This window comes from Hemitrygon akajei, unplaced genomic scaffold (assembly GCF_048418815.1).
Source record: "Hemitrygon akajei unplaced genomic scaffold, sHemAka1.3 Scf000069, whole genome shotgun sequence".
NCBI lineage: Eukaryota > Metazoa > Chordata > Chondrichthyes > Myliobatiformes > Dasyatidae > Hemitrygon > Hemitrygon akajei.
Window position 1 is genome coordinate 2,625,332 of NW_027331955.1, and position 17,675 is coordinate 2,643,006.

The window sequence follows — 17,675 nt, forward strand, 5'->3', positions numbered from 1 at the left end:
ATGTCTTTATGTCATCATAGACGCACCTTTTGAATTCTTCAATTAAAATCAACTCTTTCTATCTGTAAAAATCATCATTTATATTTTTATATGTGCACCAGCGGTCAAAGCACACAAACTTCTCAGAAGCAAATTCCATATAAGTCTGATTCACAGATTTCCACAGATTTCTAAACTTTTGCCTGTATGATTCTGGGACCAACTCATAAGCTTTGAGCACAGCCTGTTTCACTATGTCATAATTAGCTGCATTAGGGCAGAATGAGCTTGTTGAGCCTTACCCTTAATTATACTTTGTAACTAAAGAATCCAGCTTCCTTTCGGCCACTTTTGACTTTGAGCCACTTTATCAAAATGCAGGAAGTATTTACCAACCTCAGTCTCATCAAATGGAGGGACCAATTTAACTTCCTGGCTGGCAATAAACGGTGCAACCAACTCCTTTGAGACAGCAACTTCTTTCTCGAGCCTTAACTTCTCTATCACAAACTGCCTCTGTCTTTCTCCTTCTTCCCTCTGTTTTTCTGCTTCCTCAGCTTCAAAACATTTTTATGCTTCTTCTGTCTGTTTGTATGCCTCTTGAGCATCAAACCCCCTCTTTCTCTCGTTCTCTTCAGCCTCTAATTTAAGTACATCAATCTTCAATTGTTCCAGTCGTAACTGGATCTCCTCTTTACTCACAGGAAACCTCTTTAACACTTCTTTATCAAATACCTTCATAGATATATAGTGCTCAACTATTTTCCTCTGAATTTCTGGCTTTCTCATAGCCCCCTATGGTGGCTGCAATTCCCAGCCGCACCATCAACCGGGCATATTAATGTGTCCTGTAGCCGACTGTCCTCCTGATAATCTGGGAAACGACTGAGTGGCTGCATTACACCACCCTAAGTAGATGGGGCTGGATAATTGGATTGTGCCATTCTACTACAGCCAGAGGGGTGTTCTCTGGAGCTACTTCATTTATGGCATATCTTTTTAAGGAGAGGAATGTTTTCTCTCCCATGCAATTTACTATTGAATGGCCAGCATCCAATATAAGCCCACAGCCAGGAGCTCAGTGGTGTCTCTAGGTCTGAGGAGTATTTCGCTATGTTGTTGTAACCCAGTTTTGTTCCGTTTAGCTGATTCAAGTTTGGACTGTAGAACAGTTCTGTTGAGATTATAAACATTTTGGGTAATAAAACCCCTATTTTTTTCACCTGTACCTGCTCTCCCAGTTTTATGCTTCCCCTGGTCCTTCACACATTCTTTCCTCCTTAAGGTTCTGCCCATTCGCAATAGTCAGCAATTCATTCTTTTTTGCTTTTCCTAATGCCTCAGGGGGTTGGCGCTTCCAGACATATATAAATATCCATTGCTGCTGATTTCCACACACAAATAAATCAAAAGGGATTTTCCCCAATCAGATTGATAATTATTTGATCAATAAGCCCCCAAATTTGTTCATATCCCAGATGCAGGCCCCAATTTTGTTATGAACCATAATGCTTTAGAAACAAACCAGCAGCAATAGACTACACCTGGAGTCCAGTTTTGATGATAAAACCACTGTCTTTATTTGTAACTACTTATAAAATTGTAACTTAAACAATTTAAACAAAAGTTAAGTGTTATGTGTATAAATGTGTGTAAATATAACTCCCAAACTACTGAGCTCGGGGGAAACAAGGCTTGGAGTCTTGAGATGGTAAAGTTCAGTTCATCCACAGAATAGGTGATCAGAGAGAGATAGTTGTAATCCAGGGTAAATGTCGAGAGAAGGCAATTATGTCGAATTCCACAGGTTCCACCGTGGTAAAATGAGAGAACAGTCGCTGTAGATTTTATCCGTCGTTCCAAATCCACATACAAATTATCGCAGAAAGCGAATTGTCACAAGAGGTATCGTCGTCACACCCAGGAAAGGGTAAGACATAAGTGGTCTCCACAGGATACGCCAAATCCGATCCAAACCTATGGATCAAACGAGGTGACAACCACACATTCGATATACGGTGAATTGATAATTAACCCGCCCTTGTGGGCATAGGAAATTTCTGAAAAATGACCCTTGGCCACGAGATCCCTGGTTTCGATCCTTCCATTTTTCCTCCATCTCCGTCTGACTCTGAGCGTCCATGTCCTCGGTTAAAACTAAACAAGCTGCAAGTCAAACTGATTCACCTTCTTAACCTCACACTTTCTCTCTAAAAATGACAGTCCATAGCAAACGAAACCTAGGGATTCATAACAACGGCCACTCCCTGTTGTGATCTGACTGGTGTGCCAGTAGTTGAGATGACTGATTGAATCCTATCCCACATTCTGAGCAGGTGAACAGCTTCTCCCAGTGTGAACTCGCTGATGTCTCTGTAGGTAGGATGACTCAGTGAACCCCTTCCCACAGACTGAGCAGGTGAATGGCTTCTCCCCAGTGTGAACGCTCTGATGTACCTTCAGTTTAGATGAGGTAGTGAATCCTTTCCCGCACAGTGAGCAGGTGAACGGCTTCTCTCCAGTGTGAACTCACTGGTGCACCAGTAGGCTGGATGACTGAGTGAATCACTTCCCACAGACTCAGAAGGTGAATGGCTTCTCCCCAGTATGAACTGACTGGTGTGCCAGTAGTTGGGATGACCAAGTGAAACTCTTCCCACAGTCTGAGCAGGTGAACGGCTTCCCCCCAATGTGAACTTGCTGATGACTCTGTAGGTTAAAAGACTCAGTGAATCTCTTCCCACAGACTGAGCAGGTGAACAGCTTCTCCCCAGTGTGAACTCGCTGGTGTCTCTGTAGGTAGGATGACTCAGTGAATCCCTTCTCACAGACTGAGCAGGTGAATGGCTTCTCCCCAGTGTGAACTCGCTGATGTCTCTGTAGGTTGGATGAATCAGTGAATCTCTTCCCACAGACTGAGCAGGTGAACGGCTTCTCCCCCGTGTGAAATCGCTGATGACTCTGTAGGCTGGATGACTCAGTGAATCTCTTCCCACAGACTGAGCAGGTGAATGGCTTCTCCCCAGTGTGAAATCGCTGATGTCTCTGTAGGCTGGATGACTCAGTGAATCTCTTCCCACAGACTAAGCAGGTGAATGGCTTCTCCCCAGTGTGAACTCTCTGATGACTCTGTAGTCTGAATGACTGAGTGAATCCCCTCCCACAGACTGAGCAGGTGAATGGCCTCTCCCCAGTGTGATCTCGCTGATGTACCAGTAGGTTGGATGATGCAGTGAATCTCTTCCCACAGACAGAGCAGGTGAATGGCTTCTCCCCGGTGTGAACTCGCTGATGGACCAGTAGGCGGGATGACAGTGTGAATCCCTTCCCACATTCTGAGCAGGTGAACGGCTTTTCTCCAGTGTGAACAAACTGGTGTGCCAGTAGTTGGGATGACCAAGTGAATCTCTTCCCACAGACTGAGCAGGTGAACGGCTTCTCCCCGGTGTGAACTCGCTGATGTACCAGTAGGTGGGATGACACAGTGAATCTCCTTCCACATTCTGAGCAGGTGAACGGCTTCTCTCCAGTGTGAACTCGCTGATGACTCTGTAGGTTGGATGATTCAGTGAATCCCTTCCCACAGGCTGAGCAAGTGAACGGCTTCTCCCCAGTGTGAACTCGCTGATGGCTCAGTAGGTGGGATGACTGAGTGTATCCCTTCCCACAGACTATGCAGGTGAACGGCCGCCCCCTGGTGTGAAGTCGCTGGTGAGCCATTAGATCAGATAACCGAGAGAATCCCTTCCCCGAAATTCAGCAGATGACAGCCTGTGCCCAGTGTGATCTAACTGATTGGTGTGTCCACAGGTGGGATGACCAACAGAATCATTTCCCACACACAGAATGGCCTTGCCCAGTGTGAACCTGCTGATGTACTTTCAGTTGAGATAACCGAGTGAATCCATTCCCACTGTCTGAGCAGGTGAAAGGCCTTTCTCCTGTGTAAAATGACGGGCGTGCCAGTTGGTCAAATGACCAAGTTAACCCCCCCCCCCACAGTCTGAGCAGGAAGGATGGTCGATTGAATTCCTTGCTCCACTTCTTAAATATCTAGACAGAGACAACAAAACTGGTGTGCCGTGTTTGAGCTTCCTGGAGACAAATTCCTTCTTGTTTTTAACCTGTAAAAAGATTTACAAAATCCATCAATGGGTGTAGGACAATATTTCAGATGAGATTACATGAGTTGCCAAGGATTGATCTGGTATCACACTGTTACAGTGAGGTCCTACCCAAGTTGGACAGAGAAATCATCTCCTGACTGGGCAGAGTGCTGGTATCTGGAATGACCATCACTTCCCTGATGCTCTTCCTGTCTCTATAAGAATGGGGCATTTCTGCCGTCTCCAATCTGTGACCTGGCTCAGTTTGACTCTCCATTGGTATTATTCCCTGCTCCTGCTGAGCAGCATGGGTGCCTGGCCCCACAGTAACTGAAACAGTATCACACAAATAGTCTTTCTTGACGTGCAACTGGGATGTTCTCTTATGTATTATTAACTTAAAGTGCCACAATTTTAACGCCATATAAAAAATTCCTGCTGAGATGAATGGTTGGTCCACACAGCTGTTAAAAGGGCTTAGAGTGAATGTTTGTAATATTTCAGGTTCGTGTAGAAAAGTACAACACAGAAACAGGCCCTTTGGGCCACCTAGTCTTGTGCTGAACTATTTAAACTGCCCACTCCCATATATCCCTACCATCCAGGTACCTACACGAACCTCTTAAATGTTGAAATTGAGCTCACATGCACCACTTGTGATGGCTGCTCATTCCAAACCCAGATGACCATCTGTGTGAAGAAGTTTCCCCTCATGTTCCCCTTAACATTTCACCCTTCACCCTTAACCAATGGCCACTGGTTGTAGTCCCACACCAATCAGTGGTAAAAGCCAGCTTGAATTTACACCTTCCCTTTAGTTGAATATACTCAAACGGCGCTTTCTAAATGGTCACCTATGTTGATGTCATTGACAGGTCGAATAAATGCTATAAAAATGGCTATTCTACTGAAATTTTTATATATATTTCAAGCAGTTCCCTCTTTTGTTCCAAAAACATTATTTGATAAAATAGATTCTTTGATTTTATCTTATGTTTGGAATAATAAAGGCTCTAGAGTGAATAAACTTTTATTGCAAAAATCAAAATAAGATGGAGGACTGGCTTTACCAAACTTTAGATGTTATTATTGGGCAATTAATATTCGTTATATTACTTTTTGGATTTATGATACAGACGACCAAGATCGCCCTTCATGGTTACAGTTGGAGGAAAATTCAGTAATGGGGTTTTCGTTAGCTTCTTTATTAGGAGCTCCTCTTCCGTTTTTGTTCTCCAGAATAGGTAGACAAGCTCTTAACCCTATTGTTAAACATACTTTAAAAATTTGGTTTCAATTTCGTAGATTTTTTGAATTAAATTATTTTTTACTTTCTAGTAATGTTTATTCTAATTTCTTTTTTAAACCATCAACTTTGGATAAGGCTTTTTTAACATGGAAAATTAAGGGAATAAAGACTTTCTTAGATTTGTTTTTACAAGATTGTTTAATGTCTTTCTCACAGTTAATGGATAAATATGATATCTCTAATACACATTTTTTCAGGTATTTACAGGTTAGGAATTTCTTACGCGATTTTTTACCGAATTACCCCTTGGCCTGCTCTTCAAATTTGGCTTACGTTATTTTTCAGTTTAAACCTTTTCAAAAACAATTAATAGCTATCATGTATAAACAGTTAATGAATGCTCACATGTCGCCTAATGATAGGGTTCAACGTACCTGGGAAGTAGAACTTCAACATTCACTTTCAGATAATCAACGGAGTAAAATTTATTACTTAGTCAATAATTCATCTATCTGGTCACGCTATATCTTAATTCAGTTTAACATAGTACATAGGGCTCATATGTCCAAAGATAAATTGGCGCATATTTTACCGAATATAAGCCCTATTTGTGACAGATGTAACACAGAAATGGCTACTTTAACTCATATGTTTTGGTCATGTGTAAGTTTAAATAATTTTTGGAGGAATGTGTTTGGAATATTATCTGAAGTTATAGATATGGATGTTTAACCTAATCCACTTACAGCAATTTTTGGGATTATTCCAGAGGAAGCAAGCAAAGTGTCTGCTTCCACCCAACATGTGATAGCTTTTTCAACTTTACCGGCTAGGAGAGCTATTTTGCTACATTGGAAAGAATCTAACCCACCTACTGTTTTCTATTGGCTCTCCTCCATTATGTCATGTCCAAGCTTGCAGAAAATTAGAATCCGAACATTTGATACATCCTTTAATTTTGAACAAGCCTGGCGACCTTTCATTCAAAATTTTCACATGATTTAAATTTATTATTTTTTTAAAAATTCTCTTCGGGGAAAATCCTTATCCATGAAGGTTTGGAGATGACTGGAAGGATGTGTTTTTTTTCTCTCTGTTTTCTTTAATTTTATCCTCAATTGGACTGCCCAATCTTTCTTTTTCTTTCCTTTTTTTCTCTTTCTTTTTTTTTTGTTTTTTGTTTCAGTTTAGTTAGTGGGTTTTTTTCCTTATCAATAAAATCTCCAATCTTTTTTTATGATTATTATGAGTTATAGTTTTTTTTTGACCATTGTATATATAACAGGATAATATTTTACTTATTTGATTTTGATATTATATACTTTTTGTTTTTACTGTTGCTGTTTATATGTCTTTTATATTATCTACTTGTTAAACTCCTCTTCCGATTTGTATATTCTTTATTTGGAAATCAATAAAAAAGATTGAAAAATGAATTTACACCATCTATGCCCCTCTTTCACAATCAAATCTCCCCTCAATCTTCGACATTCCAAGGAATAAAGTCCTGAGAAGATGAACTGATCTCCAAAAGTCATGAAGTTAAAGATGAAACATTCTTTTCAACATTTTAAGCAAGATTAGAGTATTATTTTTGTTTTTACAATTTCAGAGTGGAAAAAAAAGGAAAGGAGCACCATGCAAAAGTTTGGGAACCCCAAGAGATTTGAGCTCTCAGATAACTGTTACCAAGGTCCAGCCCTTAATTAGCTTGTTAGAGCAATGGCTTGTTCACAGTCTTTTTTTTTTATTAAACTTTTTTTATTGTGTTTTCAAGTAATTACAGTCTTCATTAGGGAAAGGCAGATGTTGCAAATTTCAAAGCTCTATAAATACCCTGACTCCACAAACTTCGTCCCAACAATCAGAGCCATGGGCTCCTCTAAGTCCCTGCCTAGCACTGTGAAAATTAAAATACATGATGCCCACGAAGCTGGAGAAGGCTATAAGAAGATAGCAAAGCGTTTTCAGGTAGCCATTCCCTTAGTTCGTAATGTAATTAAGAAATGCCAGTTAACAGGAACGGTGGAGGTCAAGTTGAGGCCTGGAAGACCAAGAAATCCTTCCGAGAGGTCTGCTCATAGGATGACCAGAAAGGGAAATCAAAACCCCCGTTTGACTGCAAAAGACCTTCAGGAATATTTAGCCGACTGAAGTGGTGGTGCACTGTTCTACTGTGCAGGGACACCTACACAAATATGACTTTCATGGAAGAAACATCAGAAGAAAACCTTTCCTGTGCCCTCGTCACAAAATTCAGCTTCAGATATTTGCAAAGGAACATCTAAACAAGCCTTATGCATTTTGGAAACAAGTCCTCTGGACTGATGAAGTTAAAAAAGAACTGTTTGGCTGCAATGAGCAAAGGTATGTTTGGAGAAAAAAGGGTGCAGAATTTCATGAAAAGAACACCTCTGCAACTGTTAAGCACGGGGGTGGATTGATCATGCTTTGGGCTTGTGTTGCAGCCAGTGACACGGGGAACATTTCACTGGTAGAGGGAAGACTGAATTCCATTCAATACCAGCAAATTCTGGAAGCAAACATCACCCCGTCTGTAAAAAAGCTGAAAATTAAAAGAGGATGGCTTCTACAACAGGATAATGATCCTAAATGCACTTCAAAATCCACAATGGACTACCTCAGGAAGCGCAAGCTGAACATTTTGCCATGGACCTCACAGTCCCCCGACCGAAACATCATCAAAAATCCGTGGATAGACCTCAAAAGAGCAGTGCATGCAAGACGGCCCAAGAATCTCACAGAACTAGAAGCCTTTTGCAAGGAAGAATGGGCAAGAATGGGCAAGAATGGGCAAAAATCCCCAAACAAGAATTGAAAGACTCTTAGCTGGCTACAGAAAGCATTTAGAAGTTGTGATACTTGCCAAAGGGGTTGCTACTAAGTACTGACCATGCAGGGTGCCCAAACTTTCACTTCAGGCCCTTTTCCTTTTTTATTATTTTGAAACTGTAAATGATGGATACAAAAGAGTAATCTTGCTTAAAATATTAAAGAGTGTGTCATCTTTAACTTTATGCCTTTTGGAAATCAGGTCATTGTTTTACTCACTTAGCTATTCACAGGAACAGAAAGGTGCCCAAATTTTTGCATGTCACTGTATGCAATTTTCTTGCTAAATGATGCTTTAAAAAGTCGGGCTTTTAAATATCACTCCCCTTCTTTCTACTTGCAAATTCTCCAGCAATTTTTGCATCACCACAATACACACAGGTAACACCAGTTTCTGTATTGGGCATAAATATTTCCCCTGAACCCTCCCTCAGGTGACTGACGGTGATGAACTTGGTGATGCCAATGAATATGAAGGGAAGGGCAGTAGTCTGTCTCATTGGAGTCTGGCACTTTTGTGATCTGAAAGCTACTTGTTGCCCAGGGCAAAGTTGTTTGATATCATTATGTACCCAGACAGAATAGATCAAAACATATCCTCACGTGTAGAAAACTCCAGAACAAGCAACACACACAAAATGCTGGAGGAACTCAGCAGGCCGGGCAGCATCTACGGGAAAGAGTACTAATGCTGAGTTCCTCCGGCATTTTGTGTGAAATTCCTCCGGATTTCCAGCAGCTGCGGTTTTCTCTTGCTGCGGTTGGAGGCAGAACAAAGGTGATTTTCTCAACAGCTGATAGAAAGATTTTGTTCTCTTTTTTCCGAGTTCCTAATCCTTGCTTTCAGATTGCTCGAGCTCAGCTCTGTCTGTGAGATCTATCTGCTCCCATTTCCTGATTAGCCGGAAGCTCCCCGGGGCCCGCGTACGGATCGTGGGGCTGAGAGAGAGGAAAAAGACCTGCCTGTGCCGAGTTTGCGGGCTACAGTCTCCGGTTCTCACAGCAATTGTCACTCAATTAGAGTCGAAAAAGCCCTTACCTTTCCGCTCCTCCCGACATTTTGTATACTGCGCGCATGCGTAGTTATCGGAGACGGCAGCAACCCTGCGCCTGCGCATTTGATCGGTGCTTCAAACAACAGCGAAATTTTAATCGCGCGGCTTTATGGGTACTCACGGTGCCATTAAAAAGTTCTGCAAGCTTCGGTTTCATGTCCATATCTCAGTTTTTTTTTGTGTGTAGAAAACTCAGCAGCTTTCTTAACGCAAAAAGCGGCTCCCATAAACGATACACTCAATATCAACAGGCATTTCGTGTATCTAATGCCAAAGTTCACTCCCCTTACAAATGCAGATGTGAAACAAAAGAGATTCTGCTTTTGCTGGAAATACAAAGACGCACACACACACAATACTGAAGGAGCTCTGCAGTTCAGGCAGCAACTAAGCAGAGGAGTACACAGTCTAGACATGCTGAAGGGGCTCGGATTTAATGCTGCCCATTTATTCCTCTCCACATTTGCTGCCTGACCTGCTGATTACCTGCAATGTTTTGTAGAAATTAACCATTTTGTTTTTCAATTAACCAGTTTCCAAATGTTTCTCATCTTTCATTCATAGCCACATCCTGCTGATCTGGTTCCTCTTCCTCCTAATGCTCGTAACCTCCAGACCCCATCTCTTTCCAGAGCCCCAAAGCCCTGATTGGTGCTGGTAACTCTTTGGTTTCTGACTCTGCTCCACTGAAGATTCACTCGATAGTCGGCTGTCAGGCTTTAGAGGTGCATTGCAGCAACCCAGCTGTCTGAGGCACAGTCCTTTGAAATTGGTGAAAATGACACAAAATTTGAAAAGAGCAGGGAAATAGGAGTTTAACCACCTTAGTCCAGAGCCCTGGGGAAGGTCAAATACTCAGCGAGATCATCGTGTTAATTAGCCTGGGGAAAATCATGCAGGAAATTCATGCAGGTGTATAAGATGATGAGAGGCATTGATCGTGTGAAAAGTCAGAGGCTTTTTTCCCCCCAGGGCTGAGATGGCTAACACGTGGGGGGCATAGTTAAGGTGCTTGGAAGTAGTTCAATGGAGGTGTCAGAGGTATATTTTTTTATACAGATGGTGGTGGGTGTGTGGACTGCACTGCCAGCGACGGTGGTATAGACGGGTACAATTGAGTCTTTTAAGAGAATCTTAGAGAGGTACATGGAGCTTAGGAAAATAGAGGGTTCTGTCGTAGGGTAATTCTAGGCATTTTCTAGAGTTGGTTGCTGTGGGCCGAAGGGCCTGTAATTTGCTGCAGATTTCTCTGATTCTAAGAAATTCAAGGGAAATCTCTTCTCCCACGGAGTGGTGACAAGTTGCAACAGGGAGAGTGAGAGATAATTTTTAAAATACTGATATGGAACAGAAACCTGGGCAGAGAGCAGATAGACCGAGTGGCCTTTCTGGTGTACATTGTGAGTTTGGCAGTGACAGTAAGTACCTGCGACATGGGATTTGATACAGAATTGATTTATCTTTCACAGATCCACAATATTAAACGCCAGTGGGGCGCTGTCTTCTCCCGCATCTCCAACTCCACATTCAAGGATCGGTGGCATTCAAACGCTGGTAAAGGCAACACGTACAACACACTGGAGGAACTCAGCAGGTCGGGCAGCATCCATGAGAACGTTGTGTAGAGGGGGTTTCTTATTAGTATAAGGGGGCTTCTTCTTTGTGAGGGTTTATTTTTCTTTTTTGTTACTGCGTATGTTCATCAAATGGCTTTTTTGTTTTGTTAAAAGTAGGAATGCTTCTTTGTTGCAAGGGAGTGCTCGAAGCTTGTTTGGGTTAAATTTACTGATAACGGAAATTGTATTCATTTGTTAACCAATTGGAATTAATGTTATTCTCTCTTCTGGTTCTGTAAGCTACTGTTGGCGGGCTTTTGGGGAGATCGCCGCGAGGGGGTGACAGAGAGAGAGGACGCGATGCTGTAAACTGGGTGAGGAACGGACACCGAGTGGGGGTCCGAGGCCAGGATGTTCGGCGAGGAGAGAAGACGAAGATAGATGTGCTTGGTTGATCACTTCGAGTGGTCCTGAGCTACGAGTCGAGGAGTTCGGAGGGGATCAAATAGTGGCCAGAAGACTTTGTTAATTGAGCTCCAACGGTTGTACACGAAGTAGTTTGGACTTTGATAAGTCTTGGCGCCTTTTCTTTATTTTCTTTTCCTTTATATATATTGTATCATTATTAATCACATAGTTCTAGTAATATCTATAAAGTGTTATCATTTAATCGCATATGGTGTACTGTCTATTATTATTTATTAAACCCAGAGTTTCGAGCTGCTTGCGAGGACTTGTGTAATAGCCACGGGCCAGTACCGAATTCAAACGAGAGCCGGTGGTGGTACTGCCTGGGGCAAGTATCTGAGGGTGAGACCCTCTTAGTGGACGCTCCGAAATACCACGAGGGAGGGGAGTTGACCGCTGAAGACACCTCGGTGAGAGAGAGAGGTCGCGGCGACTGGGCCCTGAAGCCGTGGGAGACGTAGGCAGCGTGTGGGTGGAGTATAGTGCGGTGAAGAGCCACACTGTCATTGATCAGAATACGGCCCTGAGGGCCGAAGAGGCGATGGCCTGTCTGAGTGGTGCGAAGTGGTTTAAGGTGCTGGATCTGAGGAGTGGATTTTGCCAGATCCCGATGAGTGAGGCCGACAAGGAGAAGACGGCCTTTATAGGTCCCCTAGGATTCTTCCCGTCCGAAAAGATGCCACAGGGCATATCCGGAGCCCTTGCAACCTTCCCGCGGGGCATGTGGAAGACCATGGGGGATGTGTAGGTGTCTGGAGTTTTGGCGTATGTGGATGTTCTCCTGGCATTTCGATTTGCCTCGGGAGAATCTGAAGCGAGATTGTTGCAGGAGCGACTGAGAACTAAAGAGCTAAAGCTTTCTCTGGTCACGTGTCAGGTCTGGCGAAGGTCGCAGCCCGTGAGTGACAGTCTCTACGGAATCAAGTTTGATGTGGAGATGGAGAGGCCGAATTCTCAGCAGAAACCGGAGAAAGTGATCCGGAATCATTTGGAAGACCAAGAAAGTTATCTGATTAAGAGGAACAGCAAACCGAGAGCCCGGAGAGGGGAGTTTGAGGAGGTGAAGCAATTGCGGACAGATCTTGGAAGAGGGAAGCGGAAGCTTGAAGGGAACCTGAAGATGACCATCGACAGTCCAAATGAAGTGGAAACCCTGAAGGTTGACCTTGAAGAAGTCATCAGGAAGGAAAAGCTGGAGATAAGTGCAGTGAATACAGAATTGTTGAGACTGTGGCGGGAGTTGGAGGAGCCAGAGAGGAAGCTGATGTTTCGATTGCGGGAGGCTGAAGAGGCTGGGGGAGCAGTGCAGGCCACGTGCTTCCGTTTGGAGAAGATCAAACAGCAGCTACCGATCGCAGAAGTGAGGAAGAATACGGATTCGAAGGATGATGCGCTGAATGTGTGGTACATGCTGCCTTTTGCTAAATTCTCCTCGATTGAGGAAGAGACCTTTTGGCCCTTCTACCACTGAGTCAGGTGTAGTGGGGAGGATTAGCCGTGTACAGCAGGGGGCTCAGAGTTGCAAGGGGTTATGAGTGAGAGATTGAGAGAGTTGGCAAGCGGACCCGAGGTATCCCCGGTTGTGTCCGAGCCCGGAGGGTTTTGCTGAAGGGGTACGGAGATCTCGGAGGGTTAAGGAACTCCCAGATAAGTTGACCTATGTAGCGCCCGAGGAACAGGGCGTGAGGTCTACTGTTTGGGGAGCAATATCACAGTTTGTGCCTGGGTTAGGGTTTGTATTGGCAGGAAGAGTTGGGGAGTTATTTAGAAGTCATGAGGACATGACTTTTATTTGGTGGGGGGAGAGTGTAAATGGCGTTTCTTCTTTGTTACTCCGTCTGTTAATCAAAATGGCTTCTTTGTCTTGTTAAAAGTAAGAATGCTTCTTTGTTATAAAAGAGTGCTGGAAGCTTGTTTAGGTTAAAATTTACTGATAACGAGAATTGCATTCATTTGTTAACCAATTGGGATTAATGTTATTCTCTCTTCTGGGTCTGTAAGCTAGTTTTGGCGGGCTTTTGGGGAGCCGGCCCGAGGGGATGAGGGAGAGAGGACGCGATGCTGTAAGCTGGGTGACGGAACCAAGGCCAGGTTGTAGATGTACATCTGTACAAAAATGACAGGAAAAATATAAATGGACCGTGAGCAATGGCTACAACCGCGACAGCGCAGGGATCTACCTGCAAATTAACTGTGATTGTGCAGGTAGCTCTTTGCATTAGTTTCCATTCAATAGTACCGATTACAGAAACAACATACCATCTCGATTTCAGCCAATACCTAGGTTCAGCAGCAGATTCTATTGGTGCCAGATATTGTTACAATCAGAAACTATTTCTGCCCAATCAATTCTAAGTGCTGACTATAGACAGCGCAATGCGACAGATTATGTGAACACAGGACAGGGCCTTTCTGTGAAGTTTCTGTCCATATTCTACTTCAATCGACCGTTTAAACGTCGAAGTTTTGCAATTCCCGCGATGTGCTCTTCGGTCAGATTAAAGAATGTTTCAGTGTCGTCAGGGACAGTGAATATGGAGCACAGAAACAGATATAACGGCGGTCTGAAGTTATTTATTTATTTATAAGTCAATTTGCCAGATATTTAAAATATCCATTTTAGTAATGCAGTGAATAATGTTCCATGTTTGCCGGAGCATAGAGAGCAGGTGTTACTGAGGTTAAAGTAATGGAGAGCCCTGTCTGTTTACCTATGTCAGTCACCGAGGGATATACTGTGCCCATGACTGAAAGCAGGTTCCTCAAAATCGTTCTGCACAGCAGCCGCTTCATGTGACGTCACCGCCGACTGTGCGGTGAAGCTCCTGAAGTTTTGAGAGGTAGTTATGTCTCTCAGAATGCAGAATTCTGAGCAGCGCCAGTGTGACCACGGAGTTAATGTTACAATCCGCAGCCGCTTGCCATACTACAATTACCTATCATGGAGCATGAGAGTCTGTGGAACGCTCTGCTACAGTCTGCGGTGGAGGAAAAGTCTTGCTTACATCTCAAGCGCAAGTCTATCGTTTCCTGACCGGTCAGGGCATCAAAGGATATAGTGTGAAGACAGGTGTATGGGGTTGTGTGGAATTCGGGATCAGCCATGAACTGGCAGAGCAGACTCGATGGGCTGAATGGCCTAATTCTGACATTTCGTCTTCTGATCTTATGGTCCTCTGGAACTAGAATTGGAATATGGAGAGTCCTTCATATCCCTCCCGTCCATGTGTATTTGGTATTAGATTAATAAATCGGGGAGATGGGGAGTTAGAATCTCTGCTGAAATTAGAGAAAACACGTTCGACAATTAACTCCCACTCAACAGGAACAAATGTTGGCAATTATTTTCTCAGTGATTCTAGAACTAAAGGAGTTTATTCACGTTCATTGTTTAACACAAACATTAAGCGATTATAGCCATACCATCCGGACAACTGCTGTCGCAAGAAATCCCCTCCTCCACGGTAAACAGCGTGTTTTATTTCACAAGCAGGGGTTGTTGCCCCCACCCAACCGGAATGATTTGTGGAATTTGTCTCCCTGAAAGTCCACAAGACAAAATGACCATAAGACATCGGTGCAGAATCAGCCCATCAGATCCATCGAGTCTGCGCCGCCATTTCATCATGACTGATTCCGGTTCCGTCTGAGCCCCAGTCTCCTGCCTTCTCCGTGTATCCATTCATGCCCTGACCAATCAAGAGTCGATCAAACTCTTCCTTAAATATACATAAAGATTTGGCCTCCACAGCAGCCTGTAACAAAGAATTCTACACATTCACCGCTTCCTGGCAAAATAAATGCCTTCCAGAAGAACGCCTCTCCATTGTGAGGTTGTGTCCTCTGGTCTCAGACTCTCCCACCAGAGGAAACATCCTCTCCACATCCACTCCGTCAAACTCTTCAGTCAGGCTTCAATGACATCACCTCTTATCCTTCTGAAATCCAGTGAATACAGGCCCAGAGTCAAACACTTTTCATATGACAAGCCGTTCAATCGCAGAATCGTTTTCGTCAACTTCGTTTGAACTCCTTCCAGGTTCACAGCACTTTTTCTAAGGTAATGGCCTGAACTGCTGACAGTGCGGCCTCACCAGTGCTTTACAAAGTCTCAACAGGACATCTTTGCTTTTATATTCTATTACTCTTGAAATGAATGCAAATATTGCACCTGCCTTCCTCACCACGGACTCACCCGGAAAACTAACCTTTAGGGAATCCTACACAAGGACTCCCAAGTGCATTGGCGCCCTCGTGTTTTTTCGTAATTTCCCTCCGTTTCGAAAATACCCAATCCTTCCACTTCTTCAACCAAAGTGCCTGACAGTACATTTGAAGACACCGTGTTCCAACTGCCATTTCTTTGTCCACTCTCCTAATCTGGCTGTCCGTCCCCCCGTACCTCCTCAACTTCCTCAAAACTACCTGTCCCTCCACCCTTCTTCATATCACCTGAAACTTTTCAACAAGGTAATCAGTTACATCATCCAAATTCTGGCATACAACGCAAAAAGAAGCAGTCCCAACACCTGTCCCTGTGGAACACCACTGGCCATCGCCAGCTAACCAGAATAGGCTCGATTTATTCCCGCTCTTTGCCGCCTACCAATCAGCCACTGATTTATCTATGCCAGAATCTTTCCTGTAATACCACGAGTTCGTAACTTGTTAAGCAGCCTCACTATAGGAAGGATGTGGAAGCATTCGAAAGAGTACAGAGGAGATTTACCAGGAAGCTGCCCGGTTTAGAGAGTATGGATGATGATTAGAGATTAAGGGAGCTAGGGCTTTACTCTTTGGAGAGAAGGAGGATGAGAGGAGTCATGATAGAGATGTACAAGATATTAAGATGAATAGATAGAGTGGACAGCCAGCGCCTTTCCCCCAGGGCACCACTGCTCAGTACAAGAGGACATGGCTTTAAGTTAAGGGGAAGTAAGTTCAAGGGGGGTATTAGAGGAAGGGTTTTTACTCAGAGAGTGTTTGGTGCGTGGCATGCACTGCCTGAGTCAGTGGTGGAGGCAGATACACTAGTGAAGTTTAAGAGACTACTAGACAGGTATATGGAGGAATTTAAGGAGGGGGTTATATGTGAGGCACGGTTTGAGGGTCGGCACGACATTCTGGGCCAAAGGGCCTGTAATGTGCTGTACTATTCTATGTTTTATGTATGGAATCTTGTCAAAGGCCTTCTGAAAATCCGAGTACACAGTTTCGTTCGATTCTCCTTTACCTCTCCTGCTTGTTATTTCTTCAGATATTTCCAACAGATTTATCAGTCGAGATTGTCCTTTGAGGAAACCATGCTGACGACGGCTTATCTTATCACGTGATTCCAAGTACCGTCAGAGCTACTTAATAATAGACTCCAACACCTCTCCAACCCGAGATCAGCCTAACTGGCCTACAATTTCCTTTCTTCTAACTCTTTCCCTTCTGGAAGAGTGGAGTGACACATGAAAAATTCCAGTGTTCCGGAAACTTTCCAGATCCTAGTGCTTCTTGAATGATCATTACTAATGCTTCCACAATCTCTTCAGACACCGCTTTCAGAATCCTGGGATCTGCACCATCTGGTCCAGGTGACTAATCTTCCTTCAGACCTTTTAGTTCCCCAACAACCTTCTCTCCACTGATGGTAACTTCACACACTTCATGAACCATGACACCCGGAAATTCCACCATATTGCTCGTGTCGTCACAGTGAAGACTGATGCAAAATACTCAATCAGTTCGTCCGCCATTTCCTTTCCCCATTACTATCTCTCCAGCATCTTTTCCCAGCGTCCGACACCTAGTCTCACATTTTGCTTCCGACTGTATGTTTCGAAAGAAACTTGTGATATCCTCTCGGAATGTCGCTTATTCCAAAGGGCCAAATGATTTAACACGGGAAAGAGTGATGGGCTGATCCAAAATGGGAACCATGGAGGGAGTGAGGGAAGAACTTCAGTAAAAAATTGTTGTCAGAATGTCGTCTGGGAGGGAGAGATGCACTCACTGAAAATGTTCACCTGTGTTAAAATGCCCGAAGGGAGTTTATGACGACCTGATTGACAATCAGAGAAGGTGTGAGCCGCGGATTGAAAATGGCCACCCGTGCTGAAATGATGCACTGACCTCTTCAGGCTGTAGAGCGGGGAAGGTGTCTTCAATGGATTTCTGTGCCAACTGGAGGCGAGGTTTAAAGGTGCGAGTTGGTTAGCGTCAATCGAGACCATCTTCTACAGGGGACATGGAGAGCGCGAGAGCGTGATGGGAAGAGATTGGGGAAGATAGTGGGGAAAGCGAAGTGTAGAAGAGGAGAAAAGATGAGTGAAATCATCATCACCCCTGCGTCCTCCATCTCCACTTACCCTTCACATTTCTGTCCCTCTCTCCACCAGTCTTTCCACTCACTCTGCACTCT

The 17,675-nt window shown here is 43.8% G+C and overlaps 1 protein-coding gene across 2 annotated transcripts in view; it reads right to left on the reverse strand.

The window, feature by feature from the left end:
* Positions 1-9,259, reverse strand: part of LOC140722122 (uncharacterized) — a 129,585-nt gene extending 120,326 nt beyond the window's left edge. Inside the window, exons 1-2 of one of the 2 annotated variants that reach the window (XM_073036925.1) lie at positions 9,227-9,259; positions 1,535-4,103 (exon numbers count right to left, since the gene is read on the reverse strand). In XM_073036925.1, the coding sequence (XP_072893026.1) occupies positions 2,560-3,699 (1,140 nt within the window). In that variant the 5' untranslated portion in view covers positions 3,700-4,103; positions 9,227-9,259 and the 3' untranslated portion in view covers positions 1,535-2,559. Of the gene's footprint in view, positions 1-1,534; positions 4,104-9,226 lie in introns of those variants that run through there. The other variant, XR_012097540.1, reaches the window with a different exon arrangement.
* Between the last annotated feature and the right edge of the window lie 8,416 nt (positions 9,260-17,675).